This window comes from Diuraphis noxia, unplaced genomic scaffold (genome assembly GCF_037042655.1).
Source record: "Diuraphis noxia isolate RWA-SAM2 unplaced genomic scaffold, SU_Dnox_SAM2 contig0004, whole genome shotgun sequence".
In the NCBI taxonomy this organism is placed as follows: domain Eukaryota; kingdom Metazoa; phylum Arthropoda; class Insecta; order Hemiptera; family Aphididae; genus Diuraphis; species Diuraphis noxia.
Genome location: NW_028301714.1, coordinates 58,341,200 through 58,363,462, shown reverse-complemented (window position 1 = coordinate 58,363,462; position 22,263 = coordinate 58,341,200). Strand labels below are relative to the sequence as shown.

At 27.5% G+C, this 22,263-nt stretch overlaps 2 protein-coding genes across 2 annotated transcripts in view; both read right to left on the bottom strand.

Annotated features, from left to right (window-relative positions):
* LOC107173255 (puratrophin-1) overlaps window positions 1–4,609 on the bottom strand; it is a 186,078-nt gene extending 181,469 nt beyond the window's left edge. The window contains exon 1 of the mRNA XM_089225794.1: window positions 4,049–4,609. Within this exon, the coding sequence (XP_089081920.1) occupies window positions 4,049–4,126 (78 nt within the window). The 5' untranslated portion in view covers window positions 4,127–4,609. The remainder of the gene's footprint in view (window positions 1–4,048) is intronic.
* Window positions 4,610–16,985: 12,376 nt separating this feature from the next.
* Window positions 16,986–21,777, bottom strand: RpS11 (ribosomal protein S11). Its single transcript, XM_015523700.2, has 4 exons — window positions 21,620–21,777; window positions 21,344–21,460; window positions 17,256–17,461; window positions 16,986–17,173 (listed from the first exon to the last, which is right to left on the bottom strand). The coding sequence occupies exons 1-4, from the start codon at window positions 21,629–21,631 to the stop codon at window positions 17,050–17,052; spliced, it is 459 nt and encodes a 152-aa protein (XP_015379186.1). The 5' UTR covers window positions 21,632–21,777; the 3' UTR covers window positions 16,986–17,049.
* Between the last annotated feature and the right edge of the window lie 486 nt (window positions 21,778–22,263).

Below are 22,263 nucleotides of genomic sequence, written 5' to 3'. Positions count from 1 at the left end.
CATACATTTATTCTTGTTTTAAAGTTTATTCTTAATTTTATAACTGTTTAAAATGCATCAACATAAAAATCAATATTGTAAATAACATATTCATTTTATACTTATAACTCAAAACTTTTTAGGCCTAGGATATGTAATAATATAGCCTACTATCGTCATATTATATTGTATTTTTGTAGAAAATTTCAAAAATATAAAGAAGGGATCGTCAAACTAAATTATAGTAACATAATTTACTTTTAAATTCATTGTAGTTTTTTATTCTATAGTTAATAAACATGTTTCATTGATAAAGGTGAAGAGAGGTAGGTAATGAATAATGGAAATAATATTTTGCATTTCTTCCCCCTTCCAGCTTTTTCTTAATTACGACACTGCACATTGTCAATAGGTTGATGTTTATCAATAATGCATTAGCATAATATATTATAGTTCAAACTAATTTGTACTTTTTATACGTTTATTTATTATGTTATCACAATGCAAATAAACCTTAGTAGGTATTTAATAATAATTAAAATTATATTACAACACTAAAATATAATAAGTTAATCATACAAATTAATGATTTAATATTTTCAAATTTTTAATTTAGAATATACATTGTATTATAAAGACGTTAAGTAAATATCGTAAACCATTTTGAATTTTGAATTATTTTATTGCCCCTACCTATTAATATCGAGATATTAAAATATGAAATTTTTATATTTTATAATTATAAGTTATAAGTTTATAACCATATAATAATTATATGATACCCATAACCTTAAGTTACTATAATATAAAATATGTGTCGATAAAAAACGAGACAAAAAACAAATTGTAATAATCTATAGTTCAATTATTATTAATTATTTTATTTATTATTATTATTGTTTTCATTCAATAGACAAAAAATAACTTGCCTCGAGACTTATGAAAATATAGTATCAAGATGACTTTTATCGTGTCAAGACTTCGAGAGCGCATTCAACCGCATAAACTAATTGAAATAGGTAGGTCTCTCTGTTATAAAATACATACAATATACATATAGGTGGTTAGAACTTAACAAGAAATTGTTAACAAGAAAGCGATCATCGAGAGGTAATTATGAACTATTTTTATAACTTCAGAGACTAAAATGTACAATATGCATAGTATTATAATATACCTACTATATTATGTCTAAACAGTGCACATAATATATAATATCATAATACTCTGCAAATTCTAAATAAGAAATTTTGGACAGTACCTATATGGATGAAGGCTCGGATGAAAGCTTGGATGAAGGTATAGTATAATATTTGTGTATAAATAAAATATAGATTTAGACGAGGATTTAGATGTTACAAATTCAAATTTTATGATTTTACCTCGGCACCTCACCCAATGAATACTAAAATCCTGCATATATCAACTAATTAATTTTTTTTTTTTAATTTAAAAGTACGCAGCGTGATTTTTTACTACTAGGCTTTCCAACAAAAATTTGAAATTACATTCATTCTACCTCACCGCAATATAATGGCTATTGGCTATCGAAATTCTAGACGTGTAAATGTCATATATTATATGCTCTTACCCCTAATGAAACAAGTATTTATCAGGGTAATTATCAGAATCTACGAAACTCATATTCGAAATACATAATTAGTTTAGATTTAGTTTCCTATTAGACTATTGGGTAATTATAGGGATCTCGGAAGTAGGCATTATAATTACTAATAATTATGATAATTTATTACAACAATCTAACATGGTATTTTTTTTATCCTAATACAGTTTTGTATATTTTTAGTTTGTTCATAATCATACCATATAGTACCGTACCTACGTAAAACACACTCGTTAGTCATCAATTCAGAATTTATAAGACCTCCAATCCTACGTTTTCATTGTATTCTTGCACAAGATAAAATGGTCATGGTGCAATTGTCCATCAATGATGTACGTATAGGCACTATAATATATGCAGTTGCATAATGATAATATTAATATCAACGATCAACAAATGGCGTTCGTATTAACATTGTACAACGTAAATAATGATTAAACTATAACAGAATTTAATTGATAAAAACATAAAAGTATGACAAGTAAACGTAAAACTATATATAAATAGGAAACATAATAAAGCTTTCCAATAATTGTGTATAAAATTAATAATAACATGTGTAAATGCACATTAATATGATCTATAATCTCTCACTTATTTAGTATTTTTTATTATAAGTTAGATGTTACAAGTTTTTTCTTTCAAAATGTGTTTCTGAAGGTGGACGTAAAAAATTAAAATTTATTTTTACGATGTGCAGGAAATAACCAGTATTAACAGCATCATTATTGGTGATGACATGTATTTTAACTGGCTAATATGACTCTAGAGGCTCTAGACTAGATCAATAGGTTACATGATCTAGTATTGCAATATTATGTAGTTGTAATACTTATAGATTACCGGTACATATTAATGATTATTTATTACACGAAAATCACCACTTAATCCATGAAATTTATGATTAAATAATAGGTAAACCATCATTAAATGTTCCAATTTCTTTTGATTTTATCTAAAACGATATAAATTTGTTTACCTTGAACGATAAGTGTTTAAGTTTTATATACCCAGCCAATTTATAAAAAAAAGACCACACACGGGAATTATAAATTACAATGTAGGTATAGTAATATTTGAATAATAATATATACTAATAAGTGATTTGTTGTAACTACTAACTAGTTACAGTGCTTAAACTCGCGTAAGGTATACACCGGGGTATACATATATATACACCGCACTCACATTCTATAGTTCAGAGCGTAGACATATTTAGTCAATTAATTGAATTTATTTTTATTTAAACAAAAAAAAAGTCATGCGTAAAAGAAATAACAAATTTGTCTCGGATAAGCACGGCAAAAATTAATTTTCGTACTAACTGCTGGACCACATTGAATTGATGACTAATGAATAATAACAAGCCGAAAAAAGTCGATCAAATCAAAATATAAAATGTGATGGAGACGTAATAATAAAACAGCTAGTATCGACGAGTCGTGTTACAACGAAAGACAATTATTTACACATCGTGTGACTAAAGTCTACTACATGCAGTGTACAACTCAAATTTAATAATATATTCTCAGACCACTCGAGTTTTCAAGATGATCGATAAATTCGTCAACTCTGTCATCTCGGTTTTATTTTAAGTGTATACCAGTATACATATACCCCCTGAACAATATTTGATACCTACAAGTGTATATAATAATATATAGCCGTATATAGGTAGGTATTGTATGCATAAGTATAATATCATAGACGCTTAAATATATATTTGTTTGTAAACACGCGACGTGTCGCAATAGGTGTAGGTACCTATATGCCGTAATCAAAATCAAATTTCAGGATGTTAAATAAACGAACATACAAAGATTACGTTAATCTTATCCCAGCAGGCGACCGTAATATTGTAGAGGCTAAAGAGTTTATTATAACATTTATAACGATATAATAATGAGTGTATTATACAGTTAATTAAATATTATAAAATAATAATTTTGCAAAAAACTAATCATCTTAACCATATGGGTACTAAGTTATATATCATATTGTTTGTAAATCTAATCTTATGCCAGTATTAGGAAGTATTACGGATCTTTAGATATATGCAGCTTCGTAAGAACTATAATATACATGATGTTTATATCGTAAAAATCAGTGGCGCAATGGCGTATCTCAAGCTCGACTAGAAAATAGGGAGGGGGGTTAAAATGTTTTAAGCTCTTGAATTTTTGATACTGGCTCTAACAATGAGGGCCTCATTAAAATAAAAATTTTTCTTACAACAATAATATTTGTAGTATTTGATGGATGCTAATTTTACTATTTTGTTATTACATTATTTGTTATTCTCGACTTCGGGTATCAAACAAATACGTATGATAAACTCATTAGATATACCCCTGAAGGTGGTGCAAAAATGACATATTTAATTTTTAATTCTAAAATAAGGTAGGTATAGGTAATATAATATACAAATAGATATGTACCACCTACCATCAAACTGTTCAGAGTAACTCCGCTTCTGACTTTGAGATACTTTTTCCGCAACACTCGCCAAACGACATAGGCCATCGCAACGATCCATATAATATAATAATAATATTAATAATATGATTACAGCGCAAGTGTGTACGGAGAAAAAAAGCGAAACGACGAGCCCGCGTCCGATCACATTTCGTTGGCGTTTTTTATATTATTATTATTATTGTAGTTAGTCGCGGATCCCCACCGCGATTCGTCCACGAACTGTACGAACTTTAACGATAATTTTGCCGATGTATAAAATATTATAACTTCATTGAGTCGGTGCTTAACACAATTAAAACACAAAAAAAACCACGAATAAACCAAAGTACGAACCGGAAAGAAAAACGACTTTAACGAGCGGCGGACGACTGCAATAGCATACAATAATATTATCGCGCGCACTTTTTTTTTCTTTTGATAACGTAGTCGAAAACCGGCTCGAACGTGTTGGTATACTTTTAACGGTTTATATTATTATTATCGAGAAAATCGCGAGACGAAAACACGTAACGTAACGTACCTACCTGACCGACGACCGACGACACCTGTGCGCGCGCGACGAGCGTTTAACAGAACGGACGACGGTGGCGTCCGACGCGTATATTGTGTGGTAATGCGTGTGTGGTTGCGGTTCGTGGTCGACGCAGATCACGTGCTCCCACGGCACGGCGGCGGGTTTTTTTTTTGGGCGGGGGCGGTGGTCGTGCGGGGGAAACAATAATCAGCGGCGGCGGCGTCGTCGGACGGCCCAAATAAAATTATTTACGAAAACGCGTTAATAATAATGATGAGTATAATATTAATATTGTAATGATAAATCATAGAATATTATATTATGTAAAAAAAAAAAAAATTACGTATCGAATTATCGCCCAGTACGCGCGAGTTGTGCACATGGCGCATCCTGTAAAACAATGGATTACCCGATTACTGCGATAATAATTATTCTGTTGTTGTTATTATTATTGTTATATTATATACGCGACGCATTGTCACATTGTAAGTCATATAATATTATGATATTATATGTTTTACGCAATTCACTGGAAAATAATAATAATATGATATGTATGAATCGTCTTTTTTATGCATTTTAGGCGATAATATAAATTATAATATAGTATTATAGAATATATATGTATATTGTATACGCCTTGACGCCATGTATAATTGTTTATTGTTTTCAGTACGGCGCGTCCGACCACGACTAAACTATGGTGTCATAAATCATAATAGCGCTAAATTGGAGCAATTTTACATATAATTTGAGGAAGGGGTTGGGAATATATATACAATGACCGACCTCAGCAATGCTGCGTGGAAATATAGGTTAACATTTTACTGCGACTATCCATTTTAATAGTAAAGCCTATACCTATACCGGCTATATCTATAGACTATAATTTAATATATATCATAGTAACGAGTGGTGTAAAATGATTACGTTAATAATTTTTTTTCGAAGAATATTCTACAGAATAGAAAATTATTTGATATTTCTAGCTATAAACAAAATATGTATAAAAAAAAGCGTTCAAATTTTTAAGCAACATCATATAAGATTACTCATAATGGCGTGTTGTCGTGTTGATAATCGAGTATCGACACACTGTATTATAATATTATTAACATCATATAAGATATATAAAATACTCTACATGTTGAGACTTATTGCTATACAGTCATTAAATAAAAAAGTCATACACATCAGTACATTACCCATCTTTAGATATTACTACTGTTAAAAAATATAAAAATTAAAAACATTTAGTTTAGCTTTTAGTTTCTTTATAAATTATAGCATTATCCAGTCATTACTTATTACTTATTAGTCATCAGGGTAATTTATGATAATTACATTTTTAACTGAGTTATAAACATTTTTAATTCACGCGTTACATTATATATACGCACTGAACAATAATGAACTACTAAAATACGCACTAAAAATTTGATTAATCGTAAAAAAACCCACATACAAACACAGATCATATTCTATTCCCATCAAGTTTTACAAGAGTTTCAATCTCATTTTTAAACTAACGAAGCTACACGTGATCTGCTGATCGTACATTTGGTATGTTACGCGTTTATAATAACAATAAGACAATAAGGCTGAGACAACGATTATTAATGCCACTGCTATGCTCTTTTAATTATTATGAAAGAAAATTAGGCAGTGCTAAAACCCAAAACTCGATTTTTGGATGATAAAATGTTTAGTATTAAAAGTTTCCGTTCAGTTTTCAACACAAGTTTTAGAATTAAATTTATAGAACTGAACACTTAAAATAATAAATTATTTTACCGAACAGAAAAATGAAAAAAAGATTGGTTTATACCTTAAAGGTGTGACACAATATTCACTAATTACATCACTGATAAGGTATCTACATTTGGGTAGGTACGTACATAATATGGGTACCTACCTATTTATAATATATTATATGCCTATCTATTATGCTATAATACAAGATGCATATTATGCACTTAGCCTTACATTTTTATGAAATAGCCCATAGCCTATATTATGTAAGTTGCAGGATGTTGATACACCTAGGTAATTTGTGTAGTTAGTTCGCAATAACATATTTTCTTATATTATACGTAATTTTTTACACCATTCGGCTCAACATTAATTTGATGAATGGAATAATGGAAAATGAAAATAACTTGACTTTAAAATGTTATCTGTGTAAGTATGCACATGGCATCATCTAAACACGATATAATAATTCATAATTGCATAGGTAACACGCATTGATAATATCATTATTTCGACGACTGCGGAGTGAGCCGGAAGGTCTAATCTAATATCCACCTATTACCAGCTATACAATATATTATATTTTATCTTTATTCTTAAATGTGTTGGAAATCTAGATTATAAAAATGTTATAATAAGAGGTTTTTCCCAGTCTCTCAGTATAAACAGTATAAACACGGATAATGCATGGAACATTGAATGAATTTGATGATCTTCCAACTGCGAAAACTGCTAACGAAAACTAGAAAACAAAAAAATATTTAGTATATTATTTTTGCGATGACTCACTGTGACTGTGAGCCACCAGTTTTTTTTTTTTAATAATCTCAAAAATTAATCAGATACCAATATTTATCATTTAGGTCTTAGTAAGGATTCATTTACTTTTTAAAAACACGACGTTAACAATAGTCGATAATTATTATTATTTTAAATTGGTACTAAAGTATTTAATTATTTTAATTATCGGTTAAGATTAACAAATTTTATCATGCACACAATAAGTGATGTGATTTAGATACATTATACAATATACCATAACGTCCATAATCTTATAAATTATAACAATACCTAATCACTCAATCAATACATAAACATTATAATAAATATCTTATATGTATGTATAGTATGGTATAGTATGTAACAAAATATTTTAGTTATTACCTCTGCATTTGTTACTCATAAATTTAAACTATATAATTATGAATATAGAAAAGAATAATATTTTTATAGTATAAGGTATAAGGACGTAAGTATTGTATGTATATAAACGGTATAACCAGCGGCAGTTGGCTAAAAACATCTGCGCGGGAAATTAACGCGTGACAGGCGCATCCAATACATTAGGTAATTGATAATCAAAATCAATTTCTATAAATAAGTTTTTTTAATTTTAGAAATTCTCTGATTTTTAATTTATTATAATATTCCTAGGAGCGAACACCGTGTGAGTATTAAATAACTTTTTTATTTCATTAACACATATCTTATGAAATAAAATTAAAAAACACTTACAGAAGTTTCTTATAATATGATATAGGTACTAGCAATTTTTAATATTCGGTTAAACGTCTGAAAGAACTAAAAAGTGAGCTTAAAAATCACTCGTGGAAAAAAAAATTGTACCTAGTATAATGTGTTAAATTGAAATTCAATGATCTTTTACCATCGCGCATGTCTACGAATTTTTCGGTTTTGAGCGAAGAAGGTCTATATTAGCATAATATATAAGACGTATATTTTATGATATAATATTTATTGATATTTTTGGTTTTAATTTATTATCAATGATATTATAATAAGTATACAAAATTATAGTAGCTGAATCTCCTATGTAGGAAATCTAACCTCATCATGTTCCTAATCTACGACACCTGTAGGCGACAATGTCACTACATAACCTACCATTGTTTGTCCGTATAATAGGTAATATAAAATTAATACTATTATTATTTAAAGTAATCTATTTTTCAAATTACAATGCCTATTACGATAATTTATATTAAGTAGGTAAGTTGAATTAACTTTTTTGCTTAAAAAAAATTAATTGTTTATTGTATAAAGTATAATCATATATTTTAAAAGGTATAAGTGCCCACGGAATAATATGTTTAAATTACAATACTATATACAACTAAAATTAGTAAAATTAATCTTATTCTTCGTTAAAATATCATCAGAATTTTAAATTAAACACCTTTAAAAAAGCCGTGTTTTCGTGTATATTAAATACAGAATTGATCACTATTATTATTATAGAAGCTTTGTTTAAAAATTTCCAATCTCTGGCTATACAAATTCAACATTTTCAATTACAAAAATGTCTATATTTTAGTGATTTAATGAATTTTGTCAAAATTTTAACTTAAAATGCTTATAAAAAAAAAATCTTTACATATGTATTTGTATTGTATTATCATGTAGGTATCTTCAATAATATTGAACTGCTATTATAAAATCGTATGTGGACTGTGGAGCCTCGCATATTGAATAAAAATTATTATATTTTCAAGTTTTTCAACTAAATGAAAAATTATTCATCTACAAAATTGAAAAAAAATAAAAAAATTCTCATGTCTATGAATAACTCAAAAAGATTCAAAATATTTTGAACATTTTATCATTTATGGAAAACGGTCATACCTATTACTCGTATAAACATTTGGTGTCTAGGTGAACATTTAAATTATTCATGGTTTTAAGTTTCGAAAAATAATAAAAATCAAAAACTTGATTAAATGCTCGTATAGTTTACTATTTACTCAAATAATTTTTAATTCGTGTAGGTGCGTGATGTGTAGGCTCAGAGTAAATTGATCAATTAGGAACGACTGGAACTTTTCCGTATATCGGTGAAACAGTTAAAATATACAAAATATATTATTTACAAAAAAAATGTGACAAATAATATGATTAAATTATAGTATTAGGCATATGCGTTTAATAGAATCCTCAGGAGTCAGGACATCATATAATGTACAACACTAAATTTTATACAGGAATATACGTACAACCTACTCAATGGATAAATAGTTGACTTTATGAGTTATCCAAGACTTAACTGTGCAATAAAAATTCTTATACTTTAAATTATGCTGTAATTACGTTTGTAAGTTGTATAGTTTACTTGTGTAACGTATTATGAACGTCTCCATCTGCAGCGTTGCAGAAAATTATCTAAATAAAAATAAAATATTTATTTTTCTGAGACCCTTTATACGACGAGTGTATAGTATACACTGTATACGTTATATTTATATAGGTACCTACAAAACCGTTACCCGTCCACTTTCTCATCAAATGGCAATAGCTATAATCTACGTTACAATATTTTGCATTGAAGTGATCGAGGAATATATTTATTGTTATAAGGTATTAGGTACTAACTACAGTTGTACAGTTCTGATACCACACATATACGAAAATAAAAAATAATAGGTTTGTCGTGTAAAAATAAAAAAAAAAATAATGACCATATATTTTATATACATAGGCGCGGGTAAAAAAGATTATAATATGCAATATTATCTATAATTTCTGAATTCGTTACAGGCACCGTGGCATTCATCATCTGGTATAGTGTGGTATATACTATAAGTATACAGTGTGTTCACGATATGAGGTACCACTTAAATACTTAATATTTCCTCTGGATGACCTTGGATTTAAATGGGATTTTCGGGAGGTAATAGGGAGTACCTAAATACACATTGTCAGGCAAAATTCAAATATGTAACTCTCTCGATATGCGCATGCGCAATACAACTTACTGTTTTTTTAATAACAACACCAACTTTTTTATACGGATTCAGGTAGAGTATTTTTTTTCAAACAATTTTTGTATAAAAAGTTTTTTTCTAATTATAAAATTGACAAAGTTACAGGATGGTCATATTTAATATTTATGTAGGTATAATCAAGTAACTAAATACAAGTGGCATGTAATAATTTTACTGAAGATCAAATAAAAGGAGCAATATCACGAGAATTGTTGAGACGTTTGAAATCATGTTTGTAAAATCAAGGTGGAGACTTTGAACAATTTATTAGATAAAAGTAACATTAAGTTAATAGTAATAAGTTCTAAAATTGTTGGATATGTTAATTCGATAAAATTTAAATAAACGAATTCGTAGTATTAATTTTTTTAATTTTCTTTACCTTCAACTATTTTTATTTATTAACTTGCAACTGTAGATAGAGTAAATAACGGTAGTAAATAATTTATTTTAGTCTTCTTTGTATGTAAGTAGCAAATTAAAAATATCAAAAATAGGTAGCTCAATTATAAAATCAATATTATTAAAATGTCATTAAAAACAGATTATATAATACCTACATAAATATTAAATTTGACCATTCTGTAACTTTGCCAATTTTATAATTAGAAAAAACTTTTTATACAAAAATTGTTTGAAAAAAAAATACTCTACCTGAATCCGTATAAAAAAATGTGTGTTGCTATATGAAAAAAAGTAAGTTGTATTGCGCATGCGCGTACCGAGAGAATTACAAATTTGAATTTTGCCTGACAATGTGTATATTTAGGTACACCCTATTACCTCCCGAAAATCCCATTTAAATCCAAGGTCATCCAGAGGAAATATTAAGTGGTACCTCATATCATGAACACGCTGTATATCGTCTATATACCTCTCATAATTATTTTTAAAAATTAATATATTTTGTCAGTTTCTATGTGCCATTACATGTGACCTTCTATTACATATTATATTATAGGTATAGCTGAGTTTGATTTTTTTGTACCAATATGAAGAATACCTGTAATGAATGTAAACAAAAATTAATTAATTTTCCATATTCTCTATACTAGGTAATCTATCTACTATATGGCTGATTTGTATTTTGTATGCGCTATTGTGTTTACTTAAGAATATTAGATTCCAGCTACGTTGGCCATGAAAAATAAAGAAATTGCTTAGGATAACTCATTAAGCATTTTTTTACTTCTAAGGAATTTACAGTACATAATGTATTATCTCATCTACTCATAGCTAAAACCCGGAAGTTCATAACAAACGCTAAAAACCGATACAGTACATAATATTATAGTTGATATACGTTATGATATGAATCATACTCTTAAGTAAACGACGAATATAAGAGTACTTGTCCGTGGTTACAGCATAATCGAAAATTTGGCAAAGCTGTAGAGGGGGTTAATAATTAAAAATACTTTATTGCACATCAAAGCCGCTCTCTGCACTTGAAAACATAATATGATTTATTTTAAACATACAAAATACTATAGGTGGTTATTATACATTTATCCGAACATATACTTATGAATGTTAACTTAAAATATATAAGAAATTAGAAAGATAATAATATTAGTTATACAAATTATAAGTAAAAAAAAAATTATTGAATAATAATTTATAGTAAAAATCTTATTAGGTACTGAGTTGTTATATTAAAATATTTATTTTAAAACAATATATCTATTATTTTTTTGAAAATGAATCCAGTATGACTTGTCTGTATGTGTAGTCGATGATGATTCGAATCACGCAGGATCATTAACATGATCGTATCATCATTGGTGGTCGGGACATTTTTTTTTCAAATTAAATATTTATCAGAATATCAGATTCAACTGGTTGTAATTGTGATATACCTACTTTAAAATTTATTACGCTATGGACTTTTGTAATGGATCAAAATTACTAACACTACACCCGATATTTTTTTAATTTGCATTCCAACAATATTTGAATTGAAAGTTAATATTTTACTTATACTATTTTTGAGGGGGCTAATTTTTCTGCTTGCATGTTTTAGGGGGGCTAAGCCCCCCCAATTTCCGCCTATGGATTACAGAAAAACTCCAAACGGACAAAAAAAGAAATTTTATGAATATCAATGTAATTAAATAAATTTGGTCCTAACTTGGACTTTGGTTATGCTTCTCAAAAATATTTCATCAAATAAAAAATGTTATTAAATGGAAGTTCATTACCTATATGTATCAACGATAGAAGTTTCGTTCTTAATTTATATTAATTTATTATACCCAAATAAATATTATGACCAATGTTAATGTACCTATGGGTTGTTCGGTTATATACTTATATGATAATGCCCAGTCCACAGTACAAGAAAACAAAACAAAATAAAACTCAATTTTTGTCAACACTAGATGGGACGGTTTAAATTGCAGACAAAAACCGGACTCTATGTGGACTCGGAATAATAATAATAACTGATTCAATAATAATAATGATATACGATGTATCTCTAATCTACCTTATTTAAAAATAATCTAATGAATAATTAGTAGTTAATTGTTGTTTTAATCACTTATATCTTTTTCTGATTCAGATCGAGAGCTGAGTAATGAATGTTTGTTGCAATCTAAAAATGAATAACTGTAGATTATCTACGATACTTTAATACATGATAGATATACGGATATACCGAATATATATATACTGACTGTGTTACTATTAATTCTTGCATCAATTTATTTTGAGGGGCAAAACATGGGCGTATTATAAAATTACGTTTAAAATTTAAAAGATGCTCTGTAGAGCGTAGTGTGGCTATATCAATAAAAATTAACCACTTTAGTGCTTGACGACGATTGATTCAGTTGTAAATCTTAAGTAATTCTATGTAAACGACAGAGCTAAGCTAACCCATGATAAAAATACCCATTAAAACTTAATGGTAGGTATAATAATAATTAATACCAATTATGTACTTTACTTAAATTATTTATATAAAGATAAAGTACCTACAAAATATGCTGCCCCAATTATTATTTTTACATAGAAATCATCTCCGAGGTAAAAAGTAGTATAAATTATTATTACTCCTTGAAGTCTTCTACCTACAGCTAGAGCTAGTCAAAATCGATTTGCAATTTCGAAAGTTAACGCGAATAATCAAACACTCCAATTAAATTTATTTGTTAGTTTGTTACTATACATATAGATGCCAAGGTAATCCGATAATAATATATCTTAAAGGGCTGAAACAAATAAGAATCTCGGTGAAACAGAGAAGAAAGAACGAAAATATAAATAATTATGTTTAAAAGAATTTAAAAATGGCAAGATTTTTCGAGAGTATTTTTTTTTTAGAAAATTCTCAAAGGGAAAATTTAATAATACTTAATTTAGCCCACTAAGGTCCATTATTTTCAGTAATTTCAAAATTAAAGATAATATTAGATAAATCAGTTTATTGATCAATAAAAGTAAATGCACTTATTAAATTTGATTAATACATTATACATTTATACATCACACGCAATTACACTTTTAAATTAATAAAAATAATTATTAGCATACTTTTAAGCAGTTCATTATACTTATAATTTTAGAAATAACAGTGTTCAAACAATCAAATTTAATAAGTAAATATTATTGGTTAATTTAACACAATATATTGTATAATATATGGGGATATTACCAGTCTTTAATATTATTTTACCATGGGCTGAATGTCATTGTTCATGAAAAATAAAAATATGTCTCTCATATAAAGATTTTGATTATTAAATGCATATTGTAATTTGTAATTGAATGTCACTATAATGAATGAGCACAATTTGAATTCAATGATTAATCAATATATAAACAAAATGATTCGTATCATTGATAAATTTGAGTCGGCTTCTATTTCAGATTTCAGTATTATTAATTCTAAGGTATTTTATAATATGTTTATATTTTTTTTTTCCTAAATTTTTGGGAATTTGCACTGAAAAACTTAATTCCCACATAATATACATTTTTATTATTGATGATTGTAATCAGTGGTGTAGATAGGGACTTTCATTGGGTGGGGGAGGGATACATATTCATTACTTTTAAGATTAATTGCAAGTAGTGCTCCCTATATTATAGGTACACTATATTATTATGTAAAAAAAGGTTATGAGGGTTAAACTACCATATTTCTGTCACCCATGAAAATAATATTGTTATTAAGTTGTAAAAATAGTTTAAAACTTGTCTAAATAGTAGTTTTTTTCCAAGAAAACTTATTTTTAATTATTTATTGAAAAAAAATTTAAATTGCCTAAGATATTTCGAAATCTCTTTACTAATTATGTATATATTTATTAATTGATATTGAATTTTGTCACAATATTTAACCAGCATAACCTCCATAGTACCTAATTAATTTTTGGTAACAAGACAATATAATAATTTATAATATGCATTCAAATACATTTTTGCTTTCAGCAATAAATGTGTAATAATGTTTGTTTTTACGTACACTTAAAATTATTTTCAAAGCTATATAAGTTCTTGAGGAAGATACAAAATATTTAATTTATCAAAGACAATCCTCCACTATGCGACTCATGCAATGTACTTTTAACGGTCAACCACATCATTACACAGTGGTTGACTTGGAGATAAAGTAGTAGAGGTACTCTAGCTACTTTTAGAATGTAGCGTCCCTAGCCTATAGCATAGTCCCTAGTATAACCTAACCTAAGAAGTAGGGGTACGCTAGCGTATCCAAAAAATTAGTTGAGGTACTCAGTCCCCCCGCGTCCCCCCCCAAGTCAACCACTGTCATTACAGAATGTCAAAAATATAACCAGTATCGAAATCAATACCACATCTCAGAACAAATTTGTCAAGCACTAGGACCAAACCCACAGAACGTTAAAAGCTTAATTTTATTCTTAAAAAAAAAACAGAATTGTGCAATTTAATTTAATGTAATCCTGTAAATACTAAAATACTAACAATGTAATCAAAAAAAAATTTGTGTACTAATGGCCTAGTTGTCGATGTATATTTCAGATCAATAAAAAAAAAAATATTTAATTTTTCTTTTTTTTGTCTTATAACTTACTGGAAGTGTTAGTATTTTAAGCTATCATTAAATTATTTAAACAAAAATAAAATATATGTCTTTCTTCCATAAAAGTGCTATTAATTAATGTAAAATGCCTAAAACCTAGATCAATGGATAACAAACATTAACCATAAAGTGGACTAAAAATACATTTTTTTTCACAATAAACTTGAATATTTATGAATTTTATTAATACGCATATTAATTGTATTGGTGTTTTGAAATAAAATAAATTCATAATCATTATTATATGATTAACTTTACTCATAAGACATAAAACAACTAGATAGTGGACCAATGGATAATATTGTCAGCACTCATGCCAACAGAGTAATATTTACAATATTATACTAAACTAAGAAAAGAAAAACGTTATCTCACTTCAAGAACAATACCCTCAGAACGAACTTATTCAACTCACCAAAGAATGTATAGCATCATCGAAAATCAAAATCAATTTCATGTGGGTCCCATCACACGTAGATTAGGTTAGGTCCCTGGGAACGAGAAAGCGGACACAATGGCCGATGAAGCCACCTCAGCATCTACCTCCTCCATTACCAAAAGCACCTCCAATGACCTAATAAACGAAGCTCAAAAACGTATACTCACATCATGGCAAACCCACTGGGACAACACTCCAACCAGTAACAAACTAACGAACATCAAAAAGACAATTATAAAATGGCCATACCCTGAAAATGCATCTAGAAGAGAACAAATAATTATCAACAGAGCTAGAATAGGCCACTCCTACTTAATCACCAAGGAACCTAAACCAATGTGCGACTCATGCAACACCCACCTTACAATTGAACACATCGTTATGGATTGCCCCACATTTTCAACCGCACGTTTTATTCTCAATAATCCAAGGTCACTCGAAGAAGCTCTCAATCAACATAACTCTGGCAACATTTTAAAATTTTTCAAACAAATAGATATAGATAAAAAACTGTAAATATTAGAATATTTTACATTGTATAATAATAATAAGATAATCTATAAAGACAATGTCAACTTTTATATTGTATAACTATCATTTTGTAATTATAGGCTAATAATCCTATAAAAATATATATATTAATATATATAATATACCTATATAAATTTTTATAGTAATTGAAGCCTTTATGATAATAATAAAAAAAAAAAACGTTATCAGTATTGTCATCCGTAAACATGTGTTATCTATTGAGATATTTTGTAAATATTGCCCTGTTGACATATGGCTGCAAGACTTCAAAGGCCTATGGGAATGTAATATCACAGATTATATAATCTGTGGTAATATACAGTCTGCTATCTAGTTGTTTTATTTGACTATGGACCAGGCCATTTTTTAATGAATATTCACTGTGTTTCCACTACTCCGCCTTTATAAATAAGTTTCACTTGTAGAAAAACATCCTACCCTTAACTTAGTGACCTCTCCAGTTACTGCTTTTTACAATCGAAGTGAAAGAGCATTGGATATTTGCTTAGAATATAAAATTAATAATTATATAAATATTAGATACGCTATAGTTATTAGTTCTATTTATTCTCGTGGACACAAAGTTAGTAAAATCTTACTCCACTAAGTATCCATTGAACTTTACTGTGTGCCAATTTAGACACAAAAAACATACTTAAAAAGTGACCTGCTATGGATTAACCCAAACTTGTTCACATTTCGTCTGAGCATGCATACTTTATACTTTGCATTAAAAGGGCATTACACCAGCATGTGTTGTTTTAGTTACACTATAAATTGAACAATTAATTATTTATAAAAATAAAAGCAAGACATAATTTTTTTTTTTTGTTTTCTAGAATTTATTGTAATGCATAAAAATAATAATATTACATTTAAATCTTAGAATTTTTTGAAACCTTTCTTTGCTCCTGTTCCCTTCGTTACTTTCAGTACATTAAATCTGACTGTTTTACTGAGGGGTCGACATTCACCAATTGTAACAATATCTCCAATTTCCACATCACTATAAACAAAAATTAATATTTGGTATAACATTGAAAAGTGGTAACTGATAACTAACAACAAATAATCATTCAATAACATACCGGAAACAAGGTGATAAGTGGACAGACATATTTTTGTGACGTTTTTCAAAACGGTTGTATTTACTGATGTAGTGTAAATAATCCCTCCTAATCACAATAGTTCTTTGCATCTTCATTTTACGTACCATACCTGTCAAGATACGTCCTCTAATGGAAACATTACCAGTAAATGGGCATTTCTTGTCGATATAAGTTCCATCAATCGCCTATAAATTAATAAACACTATATTTAGAATAATTAAATGACTATCATAAATATATTTTTATATTATTTAAATACTTAAATATTTATCAAAATAATGACCAGCATTATTTATGATCAGAGCTCGGAAGTTCTAGCAAATGCATATTTTTATTGGTTGGTCTTAGGACATTCAGAGTAAGATACAAAATTGTTTCAAACTTATCTAATGTCATATACGAAATTTTATTTTGCTAATTTTTGCATATTTGTGACTTTTAGTGCTATTTTGCTAATTTTGAGTTTTAAGTGCTATTTAAAAGCATATTTTAAATAAAAAGAAAATAAACTAAATTGTATTGAATAATGAATATTATGCTAACGAAAAAAAACAGTACATTTTACTATTTTAGTTACTATTGCCGACCGCACAGGTTATTCCGTTCATTTCCAATAATTCAGTTATTTTTAAAATTTTATCAAATATACTGCAGTTATAAAATTCGTTCGAAGGTTAGATAGAAAATGTTCACAACAGATAATGTTCCAGAGCTGGAAAAGTGCTTACTTCTCAAATATTTATTATATCATATTTTATATAAAACTTGTATAATTTAAAAAAGTCTTAAAATTAGTTTATAAAAAAATGTTTGTTAATAAAATTTTAATTTGCATATTTTCCAATTTTAAGTGCATATTAAAGCGCTAAAAATTACTATATTAGTGCTATAACTTCCGAGCCCTTTTTATGATTATATCACAAGGGTGGCCATGCGGATCTAGAGTCAGTCTTGTGAGACTCTTGACACCAAGATTGGAGTAAAATGAATTAATATAATATAAAAAGTACTTTTCACAAGTAAAATCTCACTTCTTAATGACGTGTACTTGAACAATAATTTTTTATGGAGGGTAAAAAATAAATTTTCCTTTATTTGTTATAAGACACTAATTTATATTAAGCAATTAATTTATTATTTTAATAATAACAAGTTAAGATTGTATTTAGAAGGAAAACCTATGTAGCTATAATTAAAAAAAATTTAATTTAAAATTTAATGAATTTTTTTTAACTTTACCTAGTGTTAGGTTTGCTAATTTTGAGTCTATAATACAAGTTAATAAATTTAAATAACTTAAAAAACCATAACTCTGAAAATTATATTAAAATACGAAGTTTGCCAATTAAAAAAAAATTAATTGTGTTGTATACATGCAAAATACACAAGTTAAAATATTTTTAAATTATAAAAATATATAATCTATTAATCTAGTTAAATGTCCAACAAACAGAATTTAAAATTATTAACAGGGTCATATCACAAGTGATAGTCTACCTGGTTTCTGTGAACACACGGTATAATTTGTAATATTACATTACTTCTTGTAATAAAAATTAATTAACACACAAATAATTGCCTAAAATGAATTCAAGTAAATTAAATTATTTAAGTTCAGAAGAATGTCTTCACAATTTCACATATTGGTATATTAATGAATTATGTTATAGGCAATATCTGATTAAAATTACAAAGTTTAGTTTTGAAGATCATATATTTAAGAAAAAGAAAAAACATACTTATTTAATTTTCTATATGGCAGTGATTGTCATACAAATTTAGACATTTATGTGTATAATTAGTATTTTCCTAAGATTTATATGTGATTATAATATACTACAGATGTTTACCTACCTAACCAAATCAAGTATTCGGTACCTACAGGCGAGCACATTTTTAAGATGTGGATGTCAATTAAATTGATATTGCATACAATAGAATGATTAAGGAGATATGACTTTATATTATTGACAGTTGTTAAACATATTTTTTAGCAATATTAATGCCACACTTCAACATCCTACTAACTTTAGATATGGAAATATTGAATAAACTACTTATTCTGCAATAAACATTGTTTAAGAGGACGCCACACCCGCATGTGTTGTCTCCATCATACAAGTGCGTAGCATAGCAAATTTTACGCTCAGCAGATCACGTTTATCTCCGAAAATTTAAAATTTAGAGTGAATTGACCTATTATAAAAATTAAAGGCTGAGTGAAAAATTACTGAGGGCATCTCATAGGCTTTTTATTATATTTTAATTTTAAACCGAGTTATGAGTATTTTTAGATATAAAAATAATTTTAAATTTTAAAATACTTATTATTCGCTTTAAAATTAAAATATAATAAAAAGCCTATGAGATTCCCTCGGTAATAATCTTGCCTTTGCCTTTAATTTTTATAATAGGTCAGTTCACTCTAAATTTTAAATTGAAGGAGATAAACAAGATTTGCTGAGCGTAAAATTTGCTATGCTACGCACTTGTACGACGAAGAAAACACATGCGGGTGTGGCGTCATCTTAAGTATCTAATACATCATGGCAGTGTTTCTCAACCTGGGGATCAAGATAACCTTAACTAGATGTCATGTAGGTAAAATAAAATAAAATCCCAATTTATAAAATGAACCATTTTATTTAAATTTTTTTATAAAAATTCCACAACACATAGGTGAGTACTTTATCTGTCATAGCGTTATTTTTATAATGGCACTAACCAATTATTTTTAATAATTAAATGAAAAAATAAAATAAATTTTTTTTCTTAAACTAATAACTTTAATTGTATTTATATCAATATAACAATGATGCTATGACACAGATAAAGTTCGAACCTATCTGTTGTGGAATTCTGATAATTCTATTATAAATACTGAGAGAAAGCAGTCATCCCACACAAATGCAGTTTTTGCTATGTTCTACGTTTGTTAGGCGGAGACAACGCATATGAGGCACCCTTTTAATCTGTTCTATCATATCATTAATACAATTAATTTTAATGGCTGTCAGTAACACAGTTCAAAATCAAAGTAGTAAGTTTACTCATAAGACCGTCGTGTTAATATCATCATACAATTGTTTAGGTTCTAAATTTAAAATGTACCTATTTAGCATTTATAAAAAATATAGAAGATAATTATTATACATGGAAGTCAGTAACACAATTTAAGATCAAAGTATATTTACTCATAAGACCGTCGTGTTAGTATCATCATATAATTTTTAATTTAAAATGTATTTGGGTAATATTTATTATTAACCCAGAAAAATAATTGTTTGTGCAGTAATCAGTAACACAAATTAAAATCAAAGTATGTTTACTCATAAGACCGTCGTGTTAGTATCATCATATAACTAGTTTTTGTTTTAAATTGTAGTATTTGGGTACTATTTATTGTAAATTTAGAAAATAATTGTGTATTAGTCAGTAACACAATTTAAAATCAAAGTATGATTACTCATAAGACCGTCGTGTTAGTATCATCATGAAAATTATTACTACCTTTTTTATTAGTTACAAAATAAAATAATTTCAGTTATCAGATAACCATTAATAAAATCAAAGTAATTAACTCATAGGAAAGTAATTCTCATCATAATTAAAATATCACAAAATAATTACAGTGAATAAGCCGTAACTTTTTTATTTTGTACGAGAATAATCAGAAAACACATTTTGAAATCAGTCAAATAATCATAAGACCGTCGTGTTAGTATCATCATATGATTCTAAGTTATATTACTAAGGGACATATTATATAATGCACTTCATTGAACTATTTTCAAAAAATTTCATTGGCAGTGATCCATGTTCACAGAAATATCAATAATAAATAGGTATAAACAGTACTTTAATCTGATTAGTTTAAAACAAGTTTTATATCAAATGTAACTCAAGATACAACAATTAACAGAATTGATACTTTCTGGCAAATTATTTTTGAATAGAGACCGCACAAATTTTATATTTTTTCAATACAACTTACACTAAATCACTATACAGTTGACACTAACTCTGAATTGGTGAATTAAAAACGAACTACAAAAACCAATACTGACCTCTCTGGGAGTTTTAAAACCAAGACCAACGCTGCGGTAATGACGGAGGGGCTTCTTCTTCTTGGATTCCTTGCGGTTCAAGAACACAGTAGGTTGCTTTTGAAAAGCTTTTTCGGTCTGTAAATGAGAAATGTTTAATTTAGTTTAAAGCAATACATAATGTATAGGCAATTCCATGTGGTATAAATGTCTAACAGACATCAATGATATACTACTTCGAAACACTTTAATAGCATCAAAATGATTTTAAATCGTTTGATAATTAATAAATATTACCTGATCAGCCATGACGAGTAATGTACAGAGAAAATGATTTAGAAAATCTAAAAATTTTCTGACACTAACTCAAAAACGAAACGTCGAGAAAATTGAAGGAAAGAATCCGATATTGCTGTTGCCATACATAACCTCAAAACAGTGAGCGACGAACCTCGGTACGTCGCTGTCGAACGTCGCATTTCATCATGGAGGAAAAAACATACTAATGTGACCAAAACGAGTTCGTCAAATTTAAATTTGAAATAAAATGATGTGATTAAATGTTTTATTTTCATAAGCATAATATATAATATATTACTATTTTAGTTACATGATAAATCGATAAGTAAACGTAAAAGCTACAGAAAATTCTATAGTACAAGTTTTTTGTTATGTAAAAACATTGATAATGATAATTTATATTGAACATATTAACTCCTTCATCTATTAAATTAAACTGTTCTAATTATTAGCAGATTGTAAATTATATTGTAAAAATAAAAAAAATATTAATTAATTATAAATATTGAACTTAATAATTTATTTATAATTTATTTTATAATATAATATATTGAGATATTTAATGCTGATAAGTAATATGTATAAATATTAAATAATAATAACAATAATAATATTTAAGAATTGCACACACCAAGTATTTT